At 52.4% G+C, this 25,126-nt stretch overlaps 1 protein-coding gene, 1 long non-coding RNA gene and 1 pseudogene across 7 annotated transcripts in view; 1 reads left to right on the top strand and 2 right to left on the bottom strand.

Annotated features, from left to right (window-relative positions):
- Nucleotides 1–7,740: 7,740 nt before the first annotated feature.
- On the bottom strand, nt 7,741–16,966 carry LOC147341759 (uncharacterized). The gene is made up of 2 exons (XR_015158017.1): nt 16,750–16,966; nt 7,741–15,813 (listed from the first exon to the last, which is right to left on the bottom strand). It is a non-coding gene; the product is annotated as an uncharacterized LOC147341759 (long non-coding RNA).
- Nucleotides 16,967–17,029: 63 nt separating this feature from the next.
- The window catches only part of LRP5 (LDL receptor related protein 5), a 124,090-nt gene continuing 115,993 nt past the window's right edge, over nt 17,030–25,126 (top strand). For all 6 annotated transcript variants that reach the window (XM_086385293.1, XM_086385291.1, XM_086385289.1 and 3 more), the window contains exon 1: nt 17,030–17,238. In XM_086385293.1, coding sequence (XP_086241419.1) covers nt 17,148–17,238 — 91 coding nt within the window. In that variant the 5' untranslated portion in view covers nt 17,030–17,147. The remainder of the gene's footprint in view (nt 17,239–25,126) is intronic.
- LOC147341758 (large ribosomal subunit protein uL23 pseudogene) lies at nt 21,674–22,321 on the bottom strand (annotated as a pseudogene).

The raw sequence follows: 25,126 nt of genomic DNA, 5'->3' as shown, positions 1-25,126 counted from the left end.
TCAGTGCAAGTTTTTGTGTGGATTTATGCCTTTGTTTCTCCTGAGTGAATGCCTAGAAGTGCAATTGCTGGGTCACGTGGGAATGCCACGTTTAACCTTCTGAGAACCTTCCAGACTCTTTCTAAAGTGGCCACATGGGTTCGCATTCCCCAGGGACACGACTCTCCTCCTTTCTGATTTCTCCATCTCTCTGAGCCCCTCTGCAGAGTTCTGTGCATCCCTCTCCAGCACACTCTTGTGTCTCCTCTGGTGTTTGACCTGCTCATTGAGTTTCTGATTTCAATTGTAATTTTTATTTCTGGAATTGCTTTTCAGTCATTTTCTGCAACTCTGATGTTTTCTTGCTTCTTTGTCATACTTTGAATGTCCTCTTTTATCTCTTCAAATGTTTGAGGAAGACTTCACACTGACAGTTGGAGAGTGTCGATTTTATGACCCCTGGGCTGCACAGTCTGCTTTTTCGCTTGCGGTGGCTCATTCCCTGCCCCTAGAGAAGCTTATGGCTTTGTTACTGGGGATTCTGAGGGCTGGGTCTGCAGTGCACTTTCTCTAGAGTTGCCTCCGCTTTGCCAGGCTCTGGAGGCTCCACCACCAACTGGACCCACTTTATTTATTTTTAATTCAATTTTTATTTATTTATAACACCCAAAACACTTTGTATTGGAGTATTCTTTTTTTTTTTTTTTTTTGTATTGGAGTATTCTAACAATACTGTGATAGTTTCAGTGAACACTGAAGAAACTCAGCCTAACATACACATGCATCGGTTCTCCCCCCAAATCCCCTCCCATCCAGGCTGGCACATAACACTGAGCAGAGTTCCATGTGCTATACAGTATATCCTTGTTGGTTATCCGTTGTAAATATAGTAGTGTGTACATGCCCTTCCCAAAGCCCTTAATTATCTCCCTGCCCCCAGCAACCATGAGTTCATTTTCGAAGTCCGAGTCCCTTTCTGTTCTGTAAGTAAGCTCACGTGCATCATCTCCTTTCAGCTGTCACATGTAAGGGTGTCACATGGTCTTTCTCCTTCTCTGACTTACTCCACCCGGAGGACGCTCTCTAGGTCCGTCCATGTTGCTGCAAATGGCAACTGGGGCGACTTTAGATCACATCCTCAGGGTGAGTCTTGATGTGCAATCTGGCCTGAGACACTCACGGGGGACTTTTCTCTTCCTTTTAACTGTTTCTGTTCTACTCAGAGCCAAGGCCAACATGAGGACATCTCCTCCCCTCCCACCTGCAGACACTCAGTGGGTGGATTTTTACTGTTGTTTACCCACTGGGAAGGTCCTTTTTTGGAGGGTTCTCAGATTTTTGGGAGTTTCTGATCTGACTGACCTTCCTCTTTACTCAGGGAGGTTCCTGGAAGTGAAGACAACCCCAGCAAAAGGCCACCTGCAGACCGCCCTGATATACATTATGTTTTAATATATATATTAAAAATAAATTTTAATGGAGAATTTCACAAAGAATAGTATAGTGATCCCAACAAACTCATCATGTGTCATTAACCTCTGGCCAGTCTCAAAGCTCATTCACCTTCTGTGTGGTTCTGAAGCAAATTCTAGAAATCATACTATTTCACCTGAAAGTTCTTCAGTATACATTTCCAAATGATAAGAACTCTTTTCAAAATAAAGCCACAATATATGTATTCACACCTAAAATTTTAAACAATAATTTCTTAATATCATCAGTGTTCAATTTTCTGCTATAATCAGTGTTCAAATAGTCAGTTGCCACATAGCTATGAGATGGCTTTCTTGTTGTTGCTGCTTTCTTATTTCTGGCCTTAATGAAACCCCCTCCTTTCCCACCAACTTTGCTATAGATTAAAAAATGTTTAATTAGTATTGTTTCCGGTATTTGTATGTGTTTGTCACAAATGGAGTTCTCTGGATATCTAGTCGGTTGTTGATAGCTGTTCGGTTGCTCAGTTGTGTCCGATTCTGCAACCCCATGGACTGCAGCACGGGCTGCCCTGTCCTTCACCGTTTCCTGGAGCTGCTCAAACTCATGTCCATTGAGTCAGTGATGCCATCCAACCATCTCATCCTCTGTCGTCCCCTTCTCCTGCCTTCAATCTTCTCCATCATCAGGGCCTTTTCTAATGAGATGGCTCTTCCCATCAGGTGGCCAAAGTATTGGAGTTTCAGCTTCAGCATTAGTCTTTCCAATGAATATTCAGAATTGATTTTCTTTAGGATGGACTGGTTGGATCTCCTTGCAGTCCAAGAGACTCTCAAGAGTCTTCTCCAACACCACAGTTCAAAAGCATCAATTCTTTGGTGTTCAGCCTTTTTTATGTTTCAACTCTCAGATCCATACATGACTACTGAAAAAACCAAAGCCTTGACTAGATGGACTTTTGTTGGCAAATTAATGTCTCTGCTTTTTAATATGCTGTCTAGGTTGGTCATAACATTTCTTCCAAGGAGCAAGTGTCTTTTAATTTCAGGGCTGCAGTCACCATCTGCAGTGATTTTAGAGCCCGCCAAAATAAAGTCTGACACTGTTTCCATTGTTTCCCCATCTATTTGCCATGAAGTGATGGGACCAGATGCCATGATCCTAGCTTTTTTTTTATTTTATTTTATTTTATTTTTAAACTTTACAATATTGTATTAGTTTTGCCAAATATCGAAATGAATCCGCCACAGGTATACCCGCATTCCCCATTGTGAACCCTCCTCCCTCCTCCCTCCCCTACCCTCCCTCTGGGTCGTCCCAGTGCACCAGCCCCAAGCATCCAGTACCGTGCATCGAACCTGGACTGGCGACTCGTTTCATACATGATATTATACATGTTTCAATGCTATTCTCCCAAATCTCCCCATCCTCTCCCTCTCCCACAGAGTCCATAAGACTGATCTATACATCGGTGTTTCTTTTGCTATCTCGTACACAGGGTTATTGTTACCATCTTTCTAAATTCCATATATATGCGTTAGTATACTGTATTGGTGTTTTTCTTTCTGGCTTACTTCACTCTGTATAATAGGTTCCAGTTTCATCCATCTCATTAGAACTGATTCAAACGTATTCTTTTTAATGGCTGAGTAATACTCCATTGTGTATATGTACCACAGCTTTCTTATCCATTCATCTGCTGATGGGCATCTAGGTTATATAAACAGTGCTGCGATGAACATTGGGGTACACGTGTCTCTTTCCCTTCTGGTTTCCTCAGTGTGTATGCCCAGCAGTGGGATTGCTGTGATCCTAGCTTTTTGAATGTTGAGTTTTAAGCCAGCTTTTTTACTCTCCTTTTTCACCTTCATTAAAAAGCTCTTTAGTTCCTCTTTGCTTTCTACCATAAGGGTGGTGTCATCTGCACATCTGAGGTTATTGATATTTCTCCCAGCAATTTTGATTCCAGCTTCTGCTTCATACAGCCTGGCATTTTGCATGATGTACTTTGCATATAAGCTAAATAATCAGGGTGACACTGTACAGCCTTGACGTACTCCTTTCCCAGTTTGGAACCAGTCTGTTGTTCCATGTCTGGATCTGACTGTTGCTTCTTGACCTGTATATAGATTTTTCAGGAAGCAGGTAAGATGGGCTGGTATTTTCATCTCTTTAAGAATTTTCCACAATTTGTTGTGATCCATACAGTCAAAGGCTTTGGCATCGTCAATAAAGCAGAAATATATGTTTTTTTGGAATTCTCTTGCTTTTTCTATGATCTCTGGTTCCTCTGCCTTTTCTAAATCCAGTTTGTACATCTGGAAGTTCTCGGTTTATGTACTGTTGAAACCTAGCTTGGAGAATTTTGAGCATTACTTTGCTAGTGTGTGAAATGAGTGCAATTGTGCAATACTTTGAACATTCTTTGGCATTGCCTTTCTTTGGGATTGGAACAAAAACTGACCTTTTCCACTCCTGTGGCCACTGCTAAGTTTTCCAAGTTTGCTGGCATATTGAATATAGCACTTTAACAGCATCATTTTTAGGATTTGAAATAGCTCAGCTGGAATTCTATCATCTCCACTCTCTTTGTTCATAGTGATGCTTCCTAAGGCCCAGTTGACTTGGCATTCCAGGATGTCTGGCTCTAGGTGGGTGATCACACCATCTGGGTCATTACGATCTCTTTTGTATAGTTCTTCTGTGTATTCTTGCCACCTCTTGTTAATATCTTCTGCTTCTCTTAGGTCCATACCATTTCTGTTCTTTATTGTGCCCATCTTTGCATGAAATGTTCCCTTGGTATCTCTAATTTTCCTGAAGAGGTCTCTAGTCTTTCCTATTATATTGTTTTCCTGTATTTCTTTGTATTAATCACTTAGGAAGGCTTTCTTATCTCTCCTTGTTATTCTTCGGAACTCTGCATTCAGATGGGTATAACTTTCCTTTTCTCCTTTGCCTTTTGCCTCTCTTCTTTTCTCAGCTATTTGTAAACCCCTCTCAGACAACCATTTTTCCCTTTTGCATTTATTTTTTCTTGGGGATGATCACAGCCTCCTGTACAATGTTGCAAACCTCCATCCACAGTTCTTCAAGCACTCTGTCTATCAGATCTAATCCCTTGAATCTATTTGTCACTTCTACTGTATAATCTGGCGTGCTGTGATTCATGGGGTCGCAAAGAGTCGGATACGACCGAGCCACTGAACTGAACTGAACTGTATAATCATAAGGGATTTGACTTAGGTCATACCTGAATGGTCTAGTGGTTTTCCCTGCTTTCTTCAATTTAAGTCTGAATTTTTCAATAAGGAGTTCACGATCTGAGCCACAGTCAGCTTCTGGTCTTGTTTTTGCTGACTATATAGAGCTTCTCCATCTTCGGCTGCAAAGAATATAATCAATCTGATTTCGGTATTGACCATCTGGTGATGTCCATGTGTAGAGTCTTCTCTTGTGTTGTTGGAAGAGGGTGTTTGCTATGACCAGTGTGTTCTCTTGGCAAAACTCTGTTAGCCATTGCCCTGCTTCATTTTGTACTCCACGGTCAAACCTGTCTACTGCCTGACTTCCTACTTTTGCATTCCAGTTCCCTATTATGAAAAATACATCTTTTTTTGGTGTTAGTTCTAGAATATGAACTAGAACCTGTGCCTTGAGAGCAAGCTTTTCTGTCTGCTGCCTGGTTTTCTTAATTCCCAGCTCCACCAAGTGGGTCAGCTCCTGTTATCCCCACTGGCACAGATGAGGAAACTGAGGTCTCCACGGGTTCCACAACTTGCCCAAGGTCATGAGTGGGGTCGAACTTGTTCCCTGATCCACGGGCTGGCAGGTCGTCGCCCAGGCACCTCGGTGTTGACAAGCGCTTTCCTTTGAATCCCTGAGCACCTGGAGAGCCTGGCATAGCAGGATGCTGCTGCCCTCTCGTGGCCATTAGGATCACTGCAGGCCTGAGCTAGGAGCCCCTGGAGCCGGGTTGGGCCTGAACCCCTGACTCTGGAGGCCCTCAGTCTTTTCCTTGCTCCCCTCACTCCCCCAACCCCCCAGGGCCTGGGAGAGATGCTGCAGTGAAAAAGTGAAAAAGGAAAATGAGTTTTTCTTTTCTTTCCTAAGAACAAAGAAGAAGGAACAGTGAGCAGGCCTGATCACTGCTAGCTTTTACTTGGGTGTGCGCCCAATGGCTCAGTTGTGTCCGACTCTTTGTGACCCCGTGGACTGTAGCCCGCCAGGCTCCTCTGTCCATGGGACTCTCCAGGCAAGTATACTGGAGTGGGTTCCACGCCTCCTCCAACTATCCTTTGACTCCATGCTAATTACAACTTTACAGAACTCTCTTTGCAGACCCTCCCTTGTAGTTTTTCTCTTTTTGCCTTATAGAAAGAAGGCCTCAGCACAAAAGACAATAATGCACCCAACTACCCAACTGCCAGACCCCATTACTGGGCTACCTGACACCAGCCTGTGACCGCTTTTGAAAGAGCGGTAGAGGAAGGATGCAACATCCTGACACCTCTGTTCCTCATCACCAACCCCTGACTGTGAGCCTGCATCTATATAATCCCCCAGATTCCTCGTGGAAAAGGGGCACCGTTCTTAAGGCACAAACCTCCTGTGCTCTCCCTTCTGCCACCTGAGGATCACAGCCACCTTTCTATTTCTTCCAAACTGTCTCCATGGTTTTTTTTCCTTACTTGGTTTTTGTGGGCACAAAGAAAGCCAAGGTTTTGGTAGCATCAGAGAGGAGAAATAACAAAAGCCTGCAGCTCCATCCTTTATTCCCTGAGGGATCTCAGTCAAGTCACCTAACCAGCCAGGCCTCAGTTTTCGCATCTATAGAATGGGCATAATCCCTCTTCAGGTAGGAGGATTACTTGAGCAGGCAGGTGCTCCTGGAGAACCAGACCCTGGACTGGGGAAGACTCACCGGTAGCCCCCTCGTCACCCCCCTCACCCCACCCCCACCCCAGAGAAAGCAGCGGGCAGCCCGCGGAGGGTACACCACGTCCTTGCCGGGAGTAAACACTCTCCGTGCAAAGTCTGCAGCGTTTGTTGACTGGGCGGTGGGGGCTGCTCATCAAAGGCGGCCCAGCGCCCTGCGGGCCATTGCGGGGCGGTGAGCTTTGGTCGGAGGCTCGTTGATAAGCAGGGAGGACGTGTGATCCCGGCCCGGGAGGGGCTCGGGCAGGAGGCGCCTCCCCCGCGTTCCGCTCCCGGAGCACCGGCTGCCCCGGTGCTGCCCAGGGACAAGGCCGACAGGCCGGCTCTGCCTCGCCGCCGCCTGAGGGAGGGTCTGTGTCCTCGCTGAGCCCAGCGCCCCCGCACGGGTCTCTCCAGGCTCTGCACCAGCCCCGGGTATCCAGGGGATCTGCGCGGGGCGGGGGTGGGGGTGTAGGTAGGTGCGGGGGCGGGGCGGGGAGGGAGATAACCCTCGGCCACTCCCCCCAGAGCCTGGGGGCTGGTGCTGCTTCTAAGACCCCAGGGGCAGAAGGCGGGGCCTTCAGGGAACCCAGGATTCAAGAACCCTTCCAGGCACGCTCCTCCACCGCGGAGGCGGAAGGTGGCTTCCTTCTAGAATCTGCGATCACAGCTTCTGGGGACCGCCAGATCCCCGCCCCGCAAGTCTGAGCGGCAGGTACGCTCCTGCACAAAGTCCCCCCTCCCCGCCCCCCGCCCCTGGCCGTGAGGAGCTCGCAAGATACCCCGCCTGGGTTCTCCACCGGGCAGTCCACCTGCCTACAGGCCACCTCCCCCTTCCACCCTTCCACACCCCACAAGACAGCCGCTCTTGGCCCCCGGCCGGGGTCACTGTTCCCTGCACACACCAGCCTCCCATGGGAGCGCCAGCCCCTGTGGGTACCTGTCCCAGCCCATTCTGTTGAAGGCTCAGCCCACCTTGCCACTCGGCTCTGACGGCCCCTGTCTCCCCCAGAGAAAGGGGACCCTCAGGCCTACAGACACCCATTGGGAGACCCGAAGACCGCAGGGCCAGGAGGACTGCGACCGGCCGGGAGGAGCTGTGCCCGACCTGGGGGAGGGCAGAGAGGCGGCAGGGAGAACCATCAGGGGCACTGGGGAGCCGGAGAGGGTTTGTGTGAAGGGAGAGCCCTGCCAGGTGGGCATTTAAGGGCCATCATGCTGGCCACACTGACGGGCAGGCCACAGTGGGGAGAGCAGCGAAGAGAAGAAAGAGAGGTCGCTCAGTTGTGGCCGACTCTGTGACCCCACGGACAGTAGCCCGCCTGGCTCCTCAGTCCATGGGATTCTCCAGGCAAGAATACTGGAGTGGGTTGCCGTTTCCTCCTCCAGGGGATCTCCCCAACTCAGGGATGGAACCAGCAGACAGACTCTTTAATGTCTGAGCCACCAGGGGCTCCTGCAGCAAAGAGGGCTGTACGTAATGCAGGGCAGCGTGTGAGCAGGACAGCATGTGACAGTCTGGGAGGGGGAAGGGGCTCGAGGGAGGGAGGCTGGGAGGGGGCGTTGGAGACCTGCAGAACCCTCACCAAGACGGACGCAGCAGCAATGGCCTGTGCAGCTGGCGACTGAAGGTCATCGCAGGGGCAGGACTGAATGAGCAGGTGGTGAGGCCAGGGGCAGCGAGTGTGGACCGTTGGCTGGAAGGGCTTGGCAGCTGAGCGGACAGACAGGAAGGCATGGTGGGGGATGGTGAGGTTTCGCTGCCCTTTCTTAAGAAGGGAGAATCTTGCTGGTGTTTGCAAACTGAGCGGCATGAGCTGGCCTGTGGCCAGACCTGAGGGGTCCCTGCAGGGGGCCAGGACCTGGGTAAGGGGAGGTGGTCGCTGCAAGGAGGGGGTTAGCCTGGCAGGGGCAGAGCCTGGAGGCTGGGTCCCCATCCCGGCCTGGCCACCGTCCAGCTGCCTGACCTCCCGCAAGTACTGACCTCTCTCTCCAGTCCCCAGGGGGGCAGTTAAGATGGGACTTCCTGCCTCCATTCTGACGCTGGTGCGTGCTCAGTCATTCAGTCGTATCTGATTCTTTGTGACCCCGTGGACTGTAGTCCACCAGGCTCCTCTGTCGTGGGATTTTCTTGGCAAGAATACTGGAGTGGGTTGCCATGCCTCCAGGGGATCTTCCCAACTCAGGGATCGAACCCGTGTCTCCTGCATTGCAGGCAGATTCTTTACCAGAAGCCCATTCTGTCTGATACTGAAGGTCTAAAACAGAACAGTAAGTACCCTCTCCGCCGGGGCGCCAAGCTCCGGAGGGGCCCACTCTGCCCCTCCAGCTTGCCCATTCCCCACAGGAGATCGGTGGGGACCCCTGGGAACCCCTGGTGACCCCCACCCCCCACCTCGCTCCAGCACAGGGCCCAATCCAGGCAGTATGGGCACCTCTCCCAGACCTCACCTCCTGCCGCAGACCTCGCCCTGGGGTGAAAGTCCAGAGAGGTCCTGGGCTGGGTCTCCGGACGCCTGGCTCCAACACAGAAGGGCCCCAAAGGTTCCACCTGGCACTCTTACCTGCTGTCTCAACTGCGTATTTGTCCAGCCAACAAATAAAGAGGGAACTCACACTCTTTATTCCACATCTGTGGGCTGATTTATAACATTATTTTTTTATGGTTACCACCCATAATTTTATTATCTCGGTTCAAAACTCGCTAAGGTTTTGCCACATTTGCCAAAAACAAAAATATCAAAAGTATGTCACAGACAGTATGATGTGTCTCCATTAAACAGTTTGGAAGAGGTCTAAGAACATTCTCTCACATAAACAGAAGAGTTTTGTTTCCTCTTAAAAAAACACTCATAATTCTTAATATCATCAGAGTTATTTTTACAAGCATGAAATGATCCATCAGGATCTCTCTGTTGTCTCTTTTTATCCAAAATATCCCTTCACTTAAAAAAAAAAAATGGCACAGATGTGTTGACAGTGACTTATAATTTTAAGCGGCAGGCATGGAACTGGGCCTACCTTGGACCTGTGTCCTGGCACCCCACGTGCCTGGGGTGAGAGTCCCACAGAGGGAAACCTGATTCCACCAACCCAAGGGCGACCGACTGGCTCCTGTTGGCCTTGACTCGCCCAGTTTTAGCTCTGAAAGCTCTGCATCCTGAGGACCTCTCAGTTCCAGGCAAACCGAGCTGGTTGATCACCCCAGTTAGTTCCCGGCCCACCTTGAGAGTAGGAGAGAGTGCCTTTCATCCTGAGACCAGCAAGAGGGGCTTCAAGGACCCAGGCGAACAGGTGTCTCCTGCTGCTGGCTCCACGCTGGATGCATTAAAGGCCAAGGTCATCCCTGTTGCTGCCCAGCCGGCACTGGACCGGTGGCCGTGTTTTCCGGATGACTGGGCAAAGGTGTGCGCCCTGGTGGGTCAGGAACCATCCAAGAAGTACCTAAGGCCCAGCAGAGAGCCTGAAAGAGAGAGATATGCACTCGGAATCCCCCAATCCTGGAGGGTCCCAGTCCCCTCCCGCCCTCCCTCCCGGAGGAGGACGGCAGAGGCCCAGCTGGCCTCCCCCCCTGTGGTTCCACTGCTGCTCGAAGCCTAGTGGAGCTGGAGGAGGGGAGAAGCCGTGACTGGGAATGAACCTTCGTTTTGATCATTAAACCAGAACTGGAGTTGTAATTCCTAAGCGGACACGGCCCTGGGACTAGAAGGGACCTGAGGATTTACTGCCCATGAGAGCGACCGGAGAGGTGTGGCAGCTGCCCAGGGGTCCATCCAGCTGCTGGGGAAGGTCTCCGCCTCACCCCGAACTCCTGTGTGTTTAGCTAAGGGCCCGTGGTGGATGTGGCTCTCAACAGAGGCCAGGTGTGTGCGAGCTACTTTGTGATTCCAAACAGCTCCTCAAGGTCAAAGATGAATGGCCGCCCCGGGCCCCATGGACACGTGTCTGCGCCCGTCCCAGTTTCTGGCGGCGGCCACACGGCGCCCTTCCCCTCCACTCGGCGTCCTCCCTGGCTCCAGGGAGCTGCCGTCTCCCGGTGCTCCTCACCTCTGAGCTTGGAGGGCCCCAAACGTTCAGCCCCTGAACCTCCTTCTTCATAACTGCTCCTCCAGGATCACAGGCTCAGATACTGAAGATTCCCATGTTTCTAAGCCCAGCCAGCCCTCCTCCCTAAGGCCTGGGTCCTGGCCACTCTGCTCCTCCACTGGGAAGTCTACTAGATCTAGGCTAGAAGAGTTCAAGGCGGGGCTCCACACTCTGATGTCACTAACACTGATGTCATAGTGAACGACAGGCCCTCAGCTGGCCTCCTGGGCCCCTCTCCCGCCGCACACAGGAGCAGAGAGAGTCCGCAACATGGAAATCAAATCTCAGGCTCCCTCTGTTCCTGGCCCTCTGATGGTCCCCCAGCTCACTTGGAGGAAGTATTTCCCAGGACCCTGCAGAGATGGCCTGCTCTTTTTTTAAAAAAAAATTATTTACTTGGTTGCACTGAGTCTTAGTTGCAATATGCGAATTCTTAGTTGCATTATCTGGGATCCAGTTCTCTGACCAGGGATCGAACCCAGGCCCACTGCATTTGGAACACGGAGTCTTAGCTATTGAACCACCAGGTAGGTCCCCCTGCTCCCCTCTGACCTTGGCTGTCTCTCTGCTTCAGCCGCTCAGGCCCCTCATCGTGCCTCAGGGCCTTTGCACAGGACTTCCAGGTCCCTGCACAAATGTTCACTGTCCTAGTGAAGCCTTCCTTACCTCTTGTCCCTCTTGCCCTGCTTTATTTTTTCTAGAACAGTTATTGCCATAGGAGCACCTAGAGCAGGGGTGGGCAAACACATCTGTAACTGGCTGGATGATAAACAGTTCAGGCTTCACAGGCCACACAGCCTCTGCTGTGACCACTGACCTCTGCTATTATTGTACAGAATAAATCGGAGGTGATCCCTGGATAAGCCCTTACTTCTCTGACCTCAGTTTCCTTCCCTGTAAAATGGGTTTATGAAGATTAGGGACCGTGATGGATTCCTGTGTCTGCCATGACAAATCACACCAACTGGATGCTTGAAACAGCAGAAATGTCTTCTCTCAACATCTGGAGGCCAAAAGTCTGAAATCAAGGCATGGGCAGCGTTGGGCTCCCTCCAAAGGCTCTGGGGAAGGACTCTTCCTCACCTCTTCCAGCTTCTGCAGGCTCCAGGTGTCCCTTGGTTTGTGGCCTCATCCCTCAGCCCTGTGCTTCCATCCTTGCACAGCCCTCTCCTCTTCTGCTCTAAGACGATGTCACTGGATTCAGGGTCCCGTGGGATAATCCAGATGACCTCCTGCTCTTAAGATTCTTCACTATACTTGCAAAGACCCTTTCCCCAAATCAGTTAACATTCATATGTTCCAGGATTAGGGTGTGGATGTATTTTTTGTTCTTGATTGCTCAGTCATGTCCAACTCTTTGTGACTCCATGGGCTGTAGCCCACAAGGCTCCTCCGTCCATGGGGATTCTCCAGGCAAGAATACTGGAGTGGGTTGCTGTGTCCAACTCCATGGGATCTTCCCAACCCAGGGATCGAAGCCAGGTCTCCCACATTGCAGGCAGATTCTTTACTGTCTGAGCCACCAGGGAAGCCCAAGAATACTGGAATGGGTAGCCTCTTCTCCAGGGGATCTTCCCGACCCAGGAATCAAACGGGGGTCTCCTGCATTGCAGATTCTTTACCGCTATTCAACTTCTAAAAGCTAAGGTATGGCATCATTTAAAATTTAACATACTATTTAACATTTAACATAAAAAAATTTAACATTTAACACACTAATATTAATAAAACTAAGATCATGGCATCCGGTACCATCACTTCACGGCAAATAGATGGGGAAACAATGGAAACAGTGACAGACTTTATTTTCTTGGGCTCCAAAATCACTGTAGATGGTGACTGCAGCCGTGAAATTAAAAGATGCTTGCTCCTTAGAAGAAAAGCAATGACCAACCTAGACAGCATTTTAAAAAGCAGAGACATTACTTTGCTGACAAAGGTCCGTCGAGTCAAAGCTGTGGTTTTTCCAGTGGTCATGTACAGATGTGAGAGTTGGACCATAAAGAAGACTAAACACTGAAGAATTGATGCTTTTGAACTGTAATGTTGGAGAAGACTCTTGGGCGGTCGAGCGGTCCCTTGGACTGTAAGGAGATCAAACAAGTCAATCCTAAAGGAAATCAGTCCTTCATATTCATTGGAAGGACTGATGCTGAAGCTGAAGCTACAATATTTTGGCCACCTGATGGGAAGAGCCAACTCATTAGAAACGGCCCTGATGCTGGAAAAGATTGAAGGCAGGAGGAGAAGGGGACAACAGAGGATGAGATGGTTGGATGGCATCACCGACTCGACGGACATGAGTTTGAGCAAGCTCCGGGAGTTGGTGATGGACAGGGAGCCTTGTGTGCTGTAGTCCATGGGGTCGCAAAGACTTGGACACAACCGAGCAACTGAACACCACCACCTATTCAGCTTACTACGGGCTCCCCAGGTGGCTCAGTGGTAAAAAATCTGCCCACCAAAGCAGAAGGATGCAAGTCCAATCCCTGGGTTGGGAAGATCCCCTGGAGGAGAAAATAGCAACCCACTCCAGTGCTGGGTTGGGCAGATCCCCTGGAGAAGGGATAGGCTACCCACTCCAGTATTCTGGCCTGGAGAATTCCATGGACTACAGTCCATAGGGTAGCAAAGAGTTGGATACGACTGAGCGACTTTCACTTTCATGTCACTTTCCAGTGGCAGACTGCAGTCCATGGGGTTGCAAAGACTTAGCGACGGAGCACATTCAACCTACTGCAGGCGTCTTTAAAATGCTTTAAAAGGAGGATGAAATTTGAATGTCGACTCTTTCAGCTGCAGTGAAAATAAAACTGCCAAGTGGACCAGATGCTCCTGGGGCTGCCCAGGGCGTCCTTGCCAGGATGTGAGTTACAGGCAAGCCAAACCCCAGGGAGGGCTGAGGCCCAGGGCCGCAGAATCTGGGGGTGGGGGATGAAAACTACCGGAGGGAGAAGAGCAAGCAGGTGGTGCCTACACGAGAGGGGTGCCTGGCAATCCATCCCCATGCCCTGTCATGGACCCATGTCAATCATGAGTCACGTTAATGCAGGGCTTCAAAGTACAGAGAACACTGGTAACAAGTCTTCTCTTCTCTTCTTTGAGGGCAGGCAGTGGTGTCATGGCGGGGAGAGGCCCTCGGGGATGGGAAGGATGGCCTGTCAGATGACCACGTTCCCACTGCACGCCTCGGGAGAATGCTCGGGGCTCCAAGCCCGGAAATGCTGGAGCCCAGGGCACACCTCTGACCACAGCAGCCAGGCCTGCCAGGCGGGAGGGCTCGCGTGCCCAGAATAACTCTCCAGAGTCAGCATGTTCCAGCTCAGGAGGGAAACCAAAGAGGCACTTTTTCCCCAAGTGTCAACGGGCTGAAATGTCATCCTCTGATGGGCCCTAAATGGACCCCAAATGAGCCCCTGTCCCCAGAAACGATTAGATCTGACAGGTGCTGAGCCCCCCTTACTTCACTGTGATGGAACTCGCATCTGAGCAAGGAATTGGGAGTGAACGCTTGCAAACGCAAGGCCTAAGAAAAGCTGGGTGGCGTGATGAGCTGTGACATGCAGCCTTCTGGGGAAGTGGAAGCTTAGCACGTTCTCCGGTTGCTTCTTACATTAGTGAAGAGTCTAAAAATGACTGCCCTTGTGAGGCTGGAATCCTGCAGAATCAAACAGTGATTCAATCTCATTGTTCTTTGCAAACAGCTTTCCTCGAAGCTCTGATCAGAGTCAGGCAATCTGGGCTCTCACTCTGATGCTTTGAGACTGAGGGGCACAGTCCTGTCCCCTACAGGTGGTCTCTGGTGACCCCTCCACCGTGGTCATTGTGAGAGTCCCTTGGACTGCAAGGAGATCAAATCAGTCAAGCCTAAACGAAATGAACCCTGAATATTCCCTGGAAGGACTGATGCTGAAGCTGAAGCTCCAATACTTTGGCCGCCTGATGCGAAGAACTGACTCATTAGAAAAGCCCCTGATGCTGGGAAAGGTTGAAGGCAGGAGCAGAAGGGGTGACAGAGGATGAGATGGTTGGATGGCATCACCGACTCAATGGACATGAGTTTGAGCAAAGTGCAGGAGATAGTGGAGGACAAGGAAGCCTGGTACGCTGCAGTCCATGTGTTGAAAGAGTGGGACATGACTGAGTTACTCAACAAGCAGAGCCCATAGGGTGGGCCACCCTAGGGCCCCTTCTCCTCCTTCCCACAACCGGTGCCTTTGAGGAGTCCCATTAGCTCTTCCTAAAGCACCCAGAATCCAGCCCCTTGTGAGCCCCCCACCCTCACCCATCCAAGCCGCCATCTCTCCTGGGTGCTACTGTGGTACCCACTGCTGGCCAGTCCCCAGCATCTTCTCTTTCATCCTAACAGTCCTGTCCCTACTCAGCAGCCAGAGTGATCCTTCTATAAATATAAATCAGGTCTTATCAGTTCACTCAGTCATTCAACAAACATTTATTGAGCACCTACTGTGTCAGGCCCTGGTGTAGGCTCTGGGGATACACGTGGAATAAAACAAGTGAAAGTCTATTCTTGTGGAGGGAAGAAAGATAAGTAAACAGTAGTCTGTCAGATGTTGGTCAGTGCAAAGGAGAAAAATTAAGCAGAGAAATGGAGCAGGAAGTGCTGGCAAGGGTGGGCGGTGCAGGGGGTGTGGTGTGCAATCTCCAAGCAGGGTCAGGGAGAGTCTGGCTGAGAAGCTGAAGATCTGAAGATGTGAGGGAGTAAGCCATGTGGGTAACAGGGGTAAAAACAGTTCCAGCGCAGGGGCTTCCCTGCGTGTCCCGTGGTTAAAAGTCTGCACTCCAATGCAGGAGGCTTGGGTTCAACCCCTGGTCAGGGAACTCCACCCACATACCGCAACTAAGAGTTCACAAGGAGCACCTAAAGATCCCACATGTCACAGAGCAATTAAGTCCCTTGTGAACTAAGTCACTTCAGCCATCTCCAACTCTGTGCGACCCCATGGACTATAGCCCGCTAGGCTCCTCTGTCCACAGGATTCTCCAGGCAAGAATACTCGAGTGGATTGCCATGCCCTCCTCCAGGGATCTTCCCAACCCTGAGACTGAACCCGCGTCTCCTGCCTTGGCAGGCAGATTCTCCTACTGCTCCCCGGTGGTAGCTCAGACAGCCCTACTTCCCCAGGCATTGCAGCCCAACACCCTCATTCTTCACTGCATTCCTGAGTCTGTTAGTGGTGTTTTGGTTTGTTTGCATTGGTTTTAAATGTATCTATCTTCTTGTTTTTGTTTGTCTTCTTCCCTAGAATATAAACCCTAGGGGACAGAGACATTCTGCCTGAGCACCAGCTTTGTAAAGTTGTCACAAATACATGAAGAATGCCTGTATCCATGGGCGGGGCTGTTCTGGTGAGTTGTCCATCCTTGTCTCAGCACCTGCAAGGTAAGTGTTGTTCTCACTGTTTTGTAAGGGGAGGAATTCCCCCCAGAGAGGTTATATTTGAACCTGCCCAAGGGCACACCCCTGGGCTTCCCTGATGGCTCAGAGAGGGTAAAGAATCTGTCTGCGATGCAGGAGACTCAGGTTTGATCCATGGGTCAGAAGATCCTCTGGAGAAGGAAATGGCAACCCACTCCAGTAATTCTGCCTGGGAGATCCCAAGGACAGAGGAGCTTGGTGGGCTACAATCCAGGGAATCATAAAGAGTAGGCCACAACTGAAGCACACACTTGCAACAAGGCACACCCTGTAGGAAGCAGCAGAACCACAGTCTGAATTTGGGCCTATGGTATGGGTTCCAGAGTTTGTGCTGCCCCTCCCAGGGCTTCCTGTGCCCCGGAGGGTTCAGTAGCCGAACTTGATGCTCAGGTGGGCAGGGGGCGGGGGTGGGGGCTGGGGAGGGGTGGTTCAGAGCCTGCTTGTTGAATGATCAAAGGTGAGGTCTGCATCCTAGGCCGCCTACAAGCATATTTGGAAGAACAACGTGTCTACCGCTCAGTCTTCGCGTATCCTAATGTCGAGGGTATACGTTCAGTTTAAAAGTCAACCTCAAACCTACCCCGATTCCCCTGCAGCTCCCACCCCTCGCCATCACCCGCTTCTGTCCCTGCCCCGGCCCCGCCTGGCGGTCGCCTTCCCGGGCCCCCTCCCCGGTGAGCATAGGTGTCGTGGGACCGCCCCGAGGAGGACCCTGCTGGGGTGGCTGCGGTCGCCGGAAAGCGCGCGCACCTGGCTAGGGGCCCCTGGCTTCCAGCCCCGAAAATGCCTGACCGCGCGTGCCCTGGGGCAAGCCCTTTCGCACACCCAGGCCCCGTGCCTCAGTTTCCCCACCGGGCGAGCTCGGTCCTGGCCGCTCTTAACAGGTGACACACCTGCTTCCGGGGCTCGATCCGGCCCCAGGCCCTGCGGGGTGCAAACCGGGCTCCCGCCCCCGCGGAGCCCCGGCGCCCGGCCCCCGGGGGCAGGGGGCGCGGGCAGAGGCGCTGGGACCCCGCGCGCGGCGGTCGCCTCGCAGCGGGCCGGCTCCGGGGGGCGCCCGCAGGAGGGCGCGGCCGGCGCTGGGGGCGCGGAGGGCGGCGGCGGCGGCGGCGGCGGGGGGCGGAGACGCGGCTCGGCTTCCGCTCCCGCGCCTCCTCCCTCCTCCCCCGTCGTCCTGGCCCGCGGCGCCCGAGGGGGGAGGCGGCAGGCGCCCGGAGCCGCGCGAGGAGCCCGGCAGCCGCGCCATGGAGCCCGAGTGAGCGCGGCGCGGGCCCGTCCGGCTCCGGACAACATGGAGGCGGCGCCGCCCCGGTCTCCCGCTCCTCCTCCGCCGCCGCTGCTGCTGCTGCTCGCGCTCTGCTGCAGCCTGGCCCCCGCCGCGGGTAGGTGGGCGCGGGCCGGGGGGACAATGGCCCGGGCGTCCGGGCGACTCGGTTGGCCCCGCGGCCAAGTGCGCCGCGCCGCCGCCGAAGCGACTTTGCAAGTTGGGGGCGAGTTGGGGCGCGCGCCGCGGGGCCCCGCCGCCCCCCGCCGCGCCCGCCGCCCGGGGGCCGCGCGCGGGCCCTTTGTCTCGCCCGCCCGGGCCCCTCCCGGGGACGCCGGGCCCCGTCCCGCGCGTCCCGGGCCGGCGAGCAGGGCGCGCGGGCGCCGCCAACCCCGCCAGGTGCGGCGCGGGCGGGTTCTCACCTGCCCGGGCCCCGGGGCGCGCTCGGAAGTGCGCTCGCCCGGAGCCGGCCGGGCGAGGCCGTGCGGGCACCGTGGGGACCCCGGCCCCGCGGGCAGGCACGGAGCGGGGACGTTCGGCCTGGAGGCAGGCCTGGCCGCCCTGCGTCGGGATCTCTTTTCCCGAGCTTGTTTCCGATGGCCGCGCGGCCGGCCTGCGAGCTCCAGGAACTGATTTAAGTCGCAGAGAAAGTTCTGAACCCCGCGCGGGGCGGCCTGGCCTGCGGCGCTTCCCCTTTCATCTGCGTCGCTGTCGGTTTCCCAGCGGGCTCACACCTGCCAGGTGTGCCCGGTCGACTCGGAGCCCCCGTCTGGGCCGCTGGGGCCCCCAAATCGTGACACCCAGCGGGTGTCCACCCCCGCGGGGCCCGGCTGCGTGGGGCTGCCACGCGGGGTGACGGGGTCCCAGCCTGCGGCGTGGGGGCCTCGGCTGTATACACACACCCCCTTTGGGAGATCAGAGCCTGGGGACCTTTCTCTCCAACTGTTGGTGTGTCCCAAGGGGTGGAGTTGAGGTCAGGAGGACTCAGGAAACGAAGCGCCTTGTGAAAAGCTACACATGTTCTTTTAATTTGGAGATTGCCATGTGGTTTTTGAAGCAAGCCTCTCTCGCTACCTAAACCATTCTCTTCCGACGTGAGTGTTTTGTTTTTCTGGAGTGTGGCTGGCCCAGTGGACCCCGGATCGGGAGTCCTCTGCGCCCTGGGCTGGTCTTCTGCTGGTGGCAGTTGGGGGTGGGGGGCCTCGGGTCCCTTTGTCTGGGCCTCTTTAAGGCAAACAGCTGTCTCCCTGAATATTTCCAGCGAGGACACTGCAGGGAGGTGTCCTGGCCTGGCTCTGTGGTCACATTCCCGGGGCTGCGGCCCCTCCGCTGAGGTTTGGGGGGGCGAGAAGGGGTAATTCCTCAAGTCCTCTTGCCTCCCAGCCCCGATCCCCGGAGACCCCTGGCAGTTTCAGGCTGAATTTGCCTCTCTCAGGAGTCTGTTTACATTCTTGGCCCCGTCTGATACCAGCGAAAAAACAATGACAGTATCTGGGTAGTTCAGGCCGACACTGCTGCTTCTCTTTCCGGAAATGCCTGGATCACGGAGGCAAAAGGGGTTTTTTTTGGTGGGGGGGGGGAAGATGTTTGTTTTAAAGGTGGGGTTTCTCTGCCGGCAGAGTAGCTTTTCACTGCGTTGCAGTTTCGGATTTCCTGGACCTTGGGGTGGTGATGTTGCTGGACTGGAGTGCCTGTCCTGCGGTTCGAGCCCCCAAGGAGAAGGATCACATTTGTGGAGCTTGGTCGCGTAGGAGGCAAAAAATAGAGTTGATTATTTTAACATTAAGGAAGCATGTCAACACGAGGTTTTTAGAGCCCCGGCTAATGTGGTAATCTCGTCCTAAAATGGAAGGAGAGGGAGGGAACTTTCTGCAGAAACTATTTTGACTGCTCTTGACATGTCATGTCCCTGATTTCTGTGTTAGATTTATGCCACAGCCCAGAGTGGAGCTGATAAGTTGGTAGCTAATTATTTTTCCTGATTGCTTCCTGTTGCAATTTGAAGGGGTGAGCCCAAGGAAATGCCTTTGTTGGAGTGATCCTGGAGCTGGGAGTGGTGGGCCCCAGCTTCACGGCCGGGGTCTCTCCCTTTCGGCCCCACTGCACTGGCCCCGGGACCACCCCCGGGAGTGGGATGGTCCTGCAGATGCTCACTGCCCGGCCCGCAGGTGAGCATCGAGTTAACTAAGTGCAGTGGGGAGTCCATGGAGAGTCTGCTGGCAGGACCCTCTGCTTCCCAAAGCGGGGGCCCACGTGCCTGTAACCCTCCCGTGCAGTTCCAAGAATTTACCCAGTCCACCCGCGCGTCCCAGCATTTGCTGTGGCCATCCCGTCGTATTTGGAACCCGTTTAATTTCAGCTGCGCTGTGTCACTGCTCAGGCATTTAGCAGAATTTGCTCACAGGGTGGTGGTGGGGGCTGTAGTTAGGTGAGGACTTCCTGTCCTGCCGCGTGGGCTTGCCAAGGCTAAGGTCGGGGGCCCTGGGGGTCAGACCCCTTGGGTCTAGAGCAAGGGTCCCCAACCTCTGGGATCTAATACCTGTTAATCTGAGGTGGAGTTGATGCAATAATAATGATAGAAATAACGTGCCCAGTAAATGTAAAGCATTTGAATCATCCCCAAACCATACCTTTCCCCCATCCTCCCGGTCTGTGGAAAGATTGTCTTCCATGCTATCTGTTTCTGGTACCAAAGAGGTTGTGGACCACTGGTCTAGAAGCTCAGTGGCTATTTGACTTTGGACAACTTACTTAGCTTCTGTGTATCCTGTGTCCTCACCTGGTTCCTCCCCCTGCTCGGGAGTGTAAAATACTGCCTGTGAAACCCTCTGCATGTCCCTGGCTGGGGGAGGAGCTGTTGGTGGCAGAGCTGTGGTGCCTGTTGGGTAATAAGGTCCTTGATCTTTCTGGCCTGGAAGGTCTAGCAGCTCTTATCACACAGTCTGGATTTCCCTCCCGTGTGGGACCTTGAACATCCCGTCCGCTGTCTGACTTGTTTTTCGCGGCAGCACTGGGTGAAGGGTATTGTGGTGGTGACCTGGGCTGAGCCTTGATGGTGGGGGGCGCTCGGGCAGCCGACTCCACCTTTGTGTGTCTCAGTTTTCTCTTCTGTAAAATGGGCGTAACGGTACTTCCTCCCGGTAGCTCACTGCGTTGACACACGCTTGACGCTTGTACCATCTCTCTTATTGACGCTGTCACTGTTGGTACCTGCTGGAGTGCTGGGGATAGGATGGGGTAGAATGGTGGAGGAGGCCCGGGCCTTTGCTGTCAGGGTGTCTGGCTGACAGGAAGGCAAACAGAAGCTGACTGTGCAGCTCTGGGGGAGGTAGGCTCCGTCCCAGGACCCTGTCCTCAGAGACCCGGTGGTCTCTGCTGAAAGAGGCCAGGTCAAGCTGCAGAGTCTGGATGTGGTCCAGAAGGCACTGGAAGCTTCCGGAGACTTTAGCTGGGGGAGGGAGATAGGAAATGCAGGGGAAAGGTGTTGAATTGATCTTTTTTTTTTCTCTTTTGTTAAATTGAGGTGAAAATCATGTCCATAAAGCTAATCATTTTAAAGGAGACAATTCCGTGGTTTGTTCGCAGTGCTGTACAAGCACCCCTTCTGTCAAGATACAAAACATTTCCCTGGGCCCAGAATAAAACCCTGCACCCTTTAAACTTCCCACCCCCTACCCCAGGTCTCTATGGCATTGCCTGCTCTGGATACTTCATCCGCAGGGACTCTGGCTTCATGCTCAGCGGAATGCTTTCGTGGCGTGTGCACATTGCAGCGTGGGACAGCGCTCTGCTCCTTGCACGGCTGGACAGGGCACATCTGCTCATCTGTCCACCCGCTGATGGGCTGACCTTGCGTGGGTGCTTCTCCCATCAGGCACGGGCTCGGAGCCCATTGTCCCCATGGGGTTTGTACAGCAGAGCCTGTTTAAAGCTGGCCTGGGGACATGACCACATTAGCTTCAGAGATGGGAGAGCCCATGGTGAAGGGAGCTTGGCTGGGGGACAAACTGAGGGCCAGTGCTGGCCTCTGGTGGGGTGAGGGCCTCTGGGAGGTGGACCTAGTGGACTTAATACTTCGATATCACAGAAGCCCTGGAAGGAGCTGGACATTTGCGGCTTACAAGGCCCCTGGGATGGTCACACGCTCTCAGAATGGGGAGGCTCTGATGGGAGTGGGGGCTGCGTCCAGCCCCTTCCTTTGCTGGGCCCGGGACATATTTGTGCAGGAAGCAGCGGGCTGTCCACCCTGCGGGCGCCCCGGGGACACTGCGGATCAGAGCGCTGCTGATGTGGAGGCCAGTGGGGACAGCAGGGACCCAGAGAGCTGGCCCCGGGGCCCCTCTGTTGCTGTGGGCTGCTGTCCGCTTTCTCTCAAGCTTGGGAAGTGGTTTGTTAGCTCTGGGACTCAGTTTGCTCATCTGCAAAATGGGGAGGATGGCGTGTGTTCTTTGAGGGTGCTGGTTGGGGTTCTACGAGGAGGAAGCTGCCTTCTAGACTGTCCGTCATGGGAAGGACACGGTGCGGGGGGAATCCCATTCCTTTTTGTTAAGCTGTTTTTGTTTTTGTTTTTCATAGTGAAAACTTTTATATTTGGAATTAGCCAGCTGGACTCAGTTTAGATGATCCCAATTTTGTCAGCAACGTCCGAAGCATCATGGCCAGGAGCCAGTGGGACGTAGGGCTTCTTCTCCCTCTCAGGCCTGACCAGATTATTGACCTCAGCCACGTCAGTGTCACAGAGCTTCGTAGCCTGTTTAATTTGGTGCTTGTTGGCATTGCCGTCCACAGTGAGTTCTGTTTTCTTCATGGCTGACTTGGTGGTAAGGGGGAATCTGATGATGGCACAGGGGTCGAGTTTGTTTCTCCTAGGGCCGCTCTTCCAAGGATAGCTGGGCTGCCTCCTGAGCCGCAGTGTTTCGGGCAGCCGGAAGGTGGGTGACATCCGGATGATCTTTTTTTGTGGCTGTGGACACCTTTCAACACCGCTTTCTTCGTCTTCAAAGCCTTTACTTTGGCTTCAGCTTTAGGAGGGGCAGGGGCTTCCTTCTTCACCTTCGGCGACATCTTCATTTAAAAAAAAAAAGCAGTTAAAACCGAAATGTATTTATTTATTTGTGCTGCACTGGGTCATCTTTGCTGCACGGGCTTTTCTCTAGTTCTGGCGAGTAGGGGCCACTCTCTAGCTGCGGGGCAGACTTCTCATTGAGGGGCCTCTCCTGCTGCGGAGCATAGGCTCTAGGGTGCTTGGGCTTCAGCAGTTGTGGCTCCCAGGCTCTAGAGCACAGGCTCAGTACTTGTGACACGTGGGCTTAGTTTCTCCCAGGCCTGTGGGATCTTCCCTGATCAGGGATTGAACCTGTGTCTCCTGCACTGGCGGGCAGATTCCTTACCACTGAGCCACCAGGGAAGTCCCAGCCATTTCCTTCTAAAAGAGCCCAAGGGTCTGTCCCAAACACCCTCTTCCAGTGGAAGGCTGGAGAAGCGGAGAGGTGACCAGCTGACCGCAGGCTCCACGTGGGGCTGGAGCCTCAGGATCTGATTGCATTGGTGCCCAGAGTTACGTGTCCACTGTCCTCTGTCCCCTCCTCTTGGGATCTCTCTTGCCCAGCAACCCCTGGGAGTTTGTCATGGTGATGTCACCTCTGAACCATTTTGCAGGGGTGGGAGATACTGTACTTTCTGGGTATTTTCTTATTTGCTTTCTTGGTTGGTATCAGAGTCACTGGGGCTTCCCTGGTGGCTCAGCAGTAAAGAGTTTGCCTGCAATGCAGAGGACGTAGGTTTGATCCCTGGCATGGGAAGATCCCCTGGAAAAGGAAATGGCAACCCACTCCAGTATTCTTGCCTGAAAAAAAATCTCATGGACAGAACAGCCTGGTGGGCTGTATATAGTCCATGGGGTCGCAAAGAGTTGGACATGACCTAGCGACTAAACAACAAAAACAATATTTAATTCATTGTAGAATTTTTTAGTACTTTCAGTTTGCCTGGTGTAGTTTTTCTAGTGGTTAAACTGAGGCAACAGTTAGAACTGGACATGGAACAACAGACTGGTTCCAAATTGGGAAAGGAGTACGTCAAGGCTGTATATTGTTCCCCTGCTTATTTAACTTACATGCAGAGTACATCATGAGAAATGCAGGGCTGGATGAAGCACAAGCTGGAATCAAGATTGCCAGGAGAAATATCAATAACCTCAGATATGCAGATGATACCACTTTCATGGCAGAAAGTGAAGAACTAAAGAGCCTCTTGATGAAAGTGAAAGAGGAGAGTGAAAAATGAAAAAACTGGCTTAAAACTCAGCATTCAAAAAATGAAATTATGGCATCCGGTCCCATCACTTCATGGCAAATAGATGGGAAACAATGTAAACAGTGACAGACTTTATTTTGGGGGGCTCCAAAATCGCTCTAGATGGTGACCGCAGCCGTGAAATTAAAAGACACTTGCTCCTTGGAAGGAAGGCTCTTACAAACTTAGTGTATTAAAGGGCAGAGACATTACTTTGCTGACAAAGGTCCAGATAGTCAAAGCTATGGTTTTTCTAGTAGTCATGTATAGATATGAGAGTTGAACCATAAAAAAGGCTGAACGCCGAAGAATTGATGCTTTTGAACTGTGATGTTGGAGAAGACTTTTGGAATCCCTTGGACTGCAAGGAGATCAAACCAGTCAATCCTAAAGGAAATCAACCCTGAATATTCATTGGAAGGACAGGTGCTGAAGTTCCAATATTTGGCCACTTGATGCAAAGAACTGACTCATTGGAAAAGACCCTGATGCTGGGAAAGATTGAAGGCAGGAGGAGAAGGGCATGACAGAGGATGAGATGGTTGGATGGCATCACCGACTCAATGGACATGAGTTTGAGCAAGCTCTGGGAAGCCTGGCGCGCTGCAGTCCATAGGGTTACAAAGAGCTGGACACGACTGAGCGACTGAAGAGAACTGAACCTCTCTTCGGCTCTGCTGTGTCTGTGACCTTGCCTTTCTGGTATCTCTTTTTTTGTGGAATCATATAGTATTTGCCCTTTATGTCTGGCTTATTTTAATGCTTTGCTTCTCTGCTCACCTGTTGCTGGACACGTGGGGCTGTCTCCAGCTTTGGCTGCTGTGGAGACTGCTGCTGCAAACATGGGTGTGCACGGATCTGTGTGAGGCCCTGCTTTCCCTTTGGGGGGATTTACCCAGAAAAGTGAAATTGCTGGATCATGTGGTCATTCTGTATTTAATTTTTGAGGAACCCTGAAGCCCTCTTCCATAGCAGCTGCACCATTTTACATCCTCCCCCAGCAGCGTACAAGGGTTCCAGCCTCTCCCCATCCTGGCCAGCGCTGGTTAGGGCTGACACTGTCTGGGCCCCACCAGCCTGGCAGGTGTGAAGTGGTTCCCCGCTATGGTTTTGACTTGCGTTTTCCTGGTGGTTAATGATGTTGAACATCTTCATACATGCTTGTTGGCCACTTTCTATTACAAACGTGTTTATATTAAAATGCATGTATAATATATAAGTTATATTAAAATTCATGTATAATATATTATATATATATAATGTGTATATTATACATGAATACGTATAACTTAAACGCTTAACTGTGCGGTCCCTCTTTCTGTGAAAACCAGTGTCCTTGATGGCCTGTTTTCTCCCCTCGGAGGTGACCATACCCCCAACACCTTGTTTAATGTGTTGTTTCGTTTCGAACATGTACTCATTTTTTACATAAATCCTCTCATCCTATAATCTTCTCTTTTTCATTTGCTGTTGTGTCACTAACATTTTCTGTGTCTTTACTTTGAGATTTTCAGTCTTTTTTAAAAGCTAAGTGATATTTCCTAGTGTAGTACTTAGTCGCTCAGTCGTGTCCGACTCTTTGAGACCGCATGGACTGCAGCCCACCAGGCTCCTCTGTCCGTAGGGATTCTCCAGGCAGGAATACTGGAGTGGTTTGCCATGCTTTCCTCCAGGGGATCTTCCCAACCCAGGGATCGAACCCAGGTCTCCCG

The sequence above is a fragment of the Bos grunniens genome, chromosome 29 (genome assembly GCF_055505025.1).
Source record: "Bos grunniens cultivar Pamir isolate PY7600 chromosome 29, Bosgru_T2T1.0, whole genome shotgun sequence".
Lineage (NCBI taxonomy): Eukaryota > Metazoa > Chordata > Mammalia > Artiodactyla > Bovidae > Bos > Bos grunniens.
The sequence above is the reverse complement of the archived record's forward strand: the minus strand, read 5'-3'. Positions and strand labels throughout refer to the sequence as shown.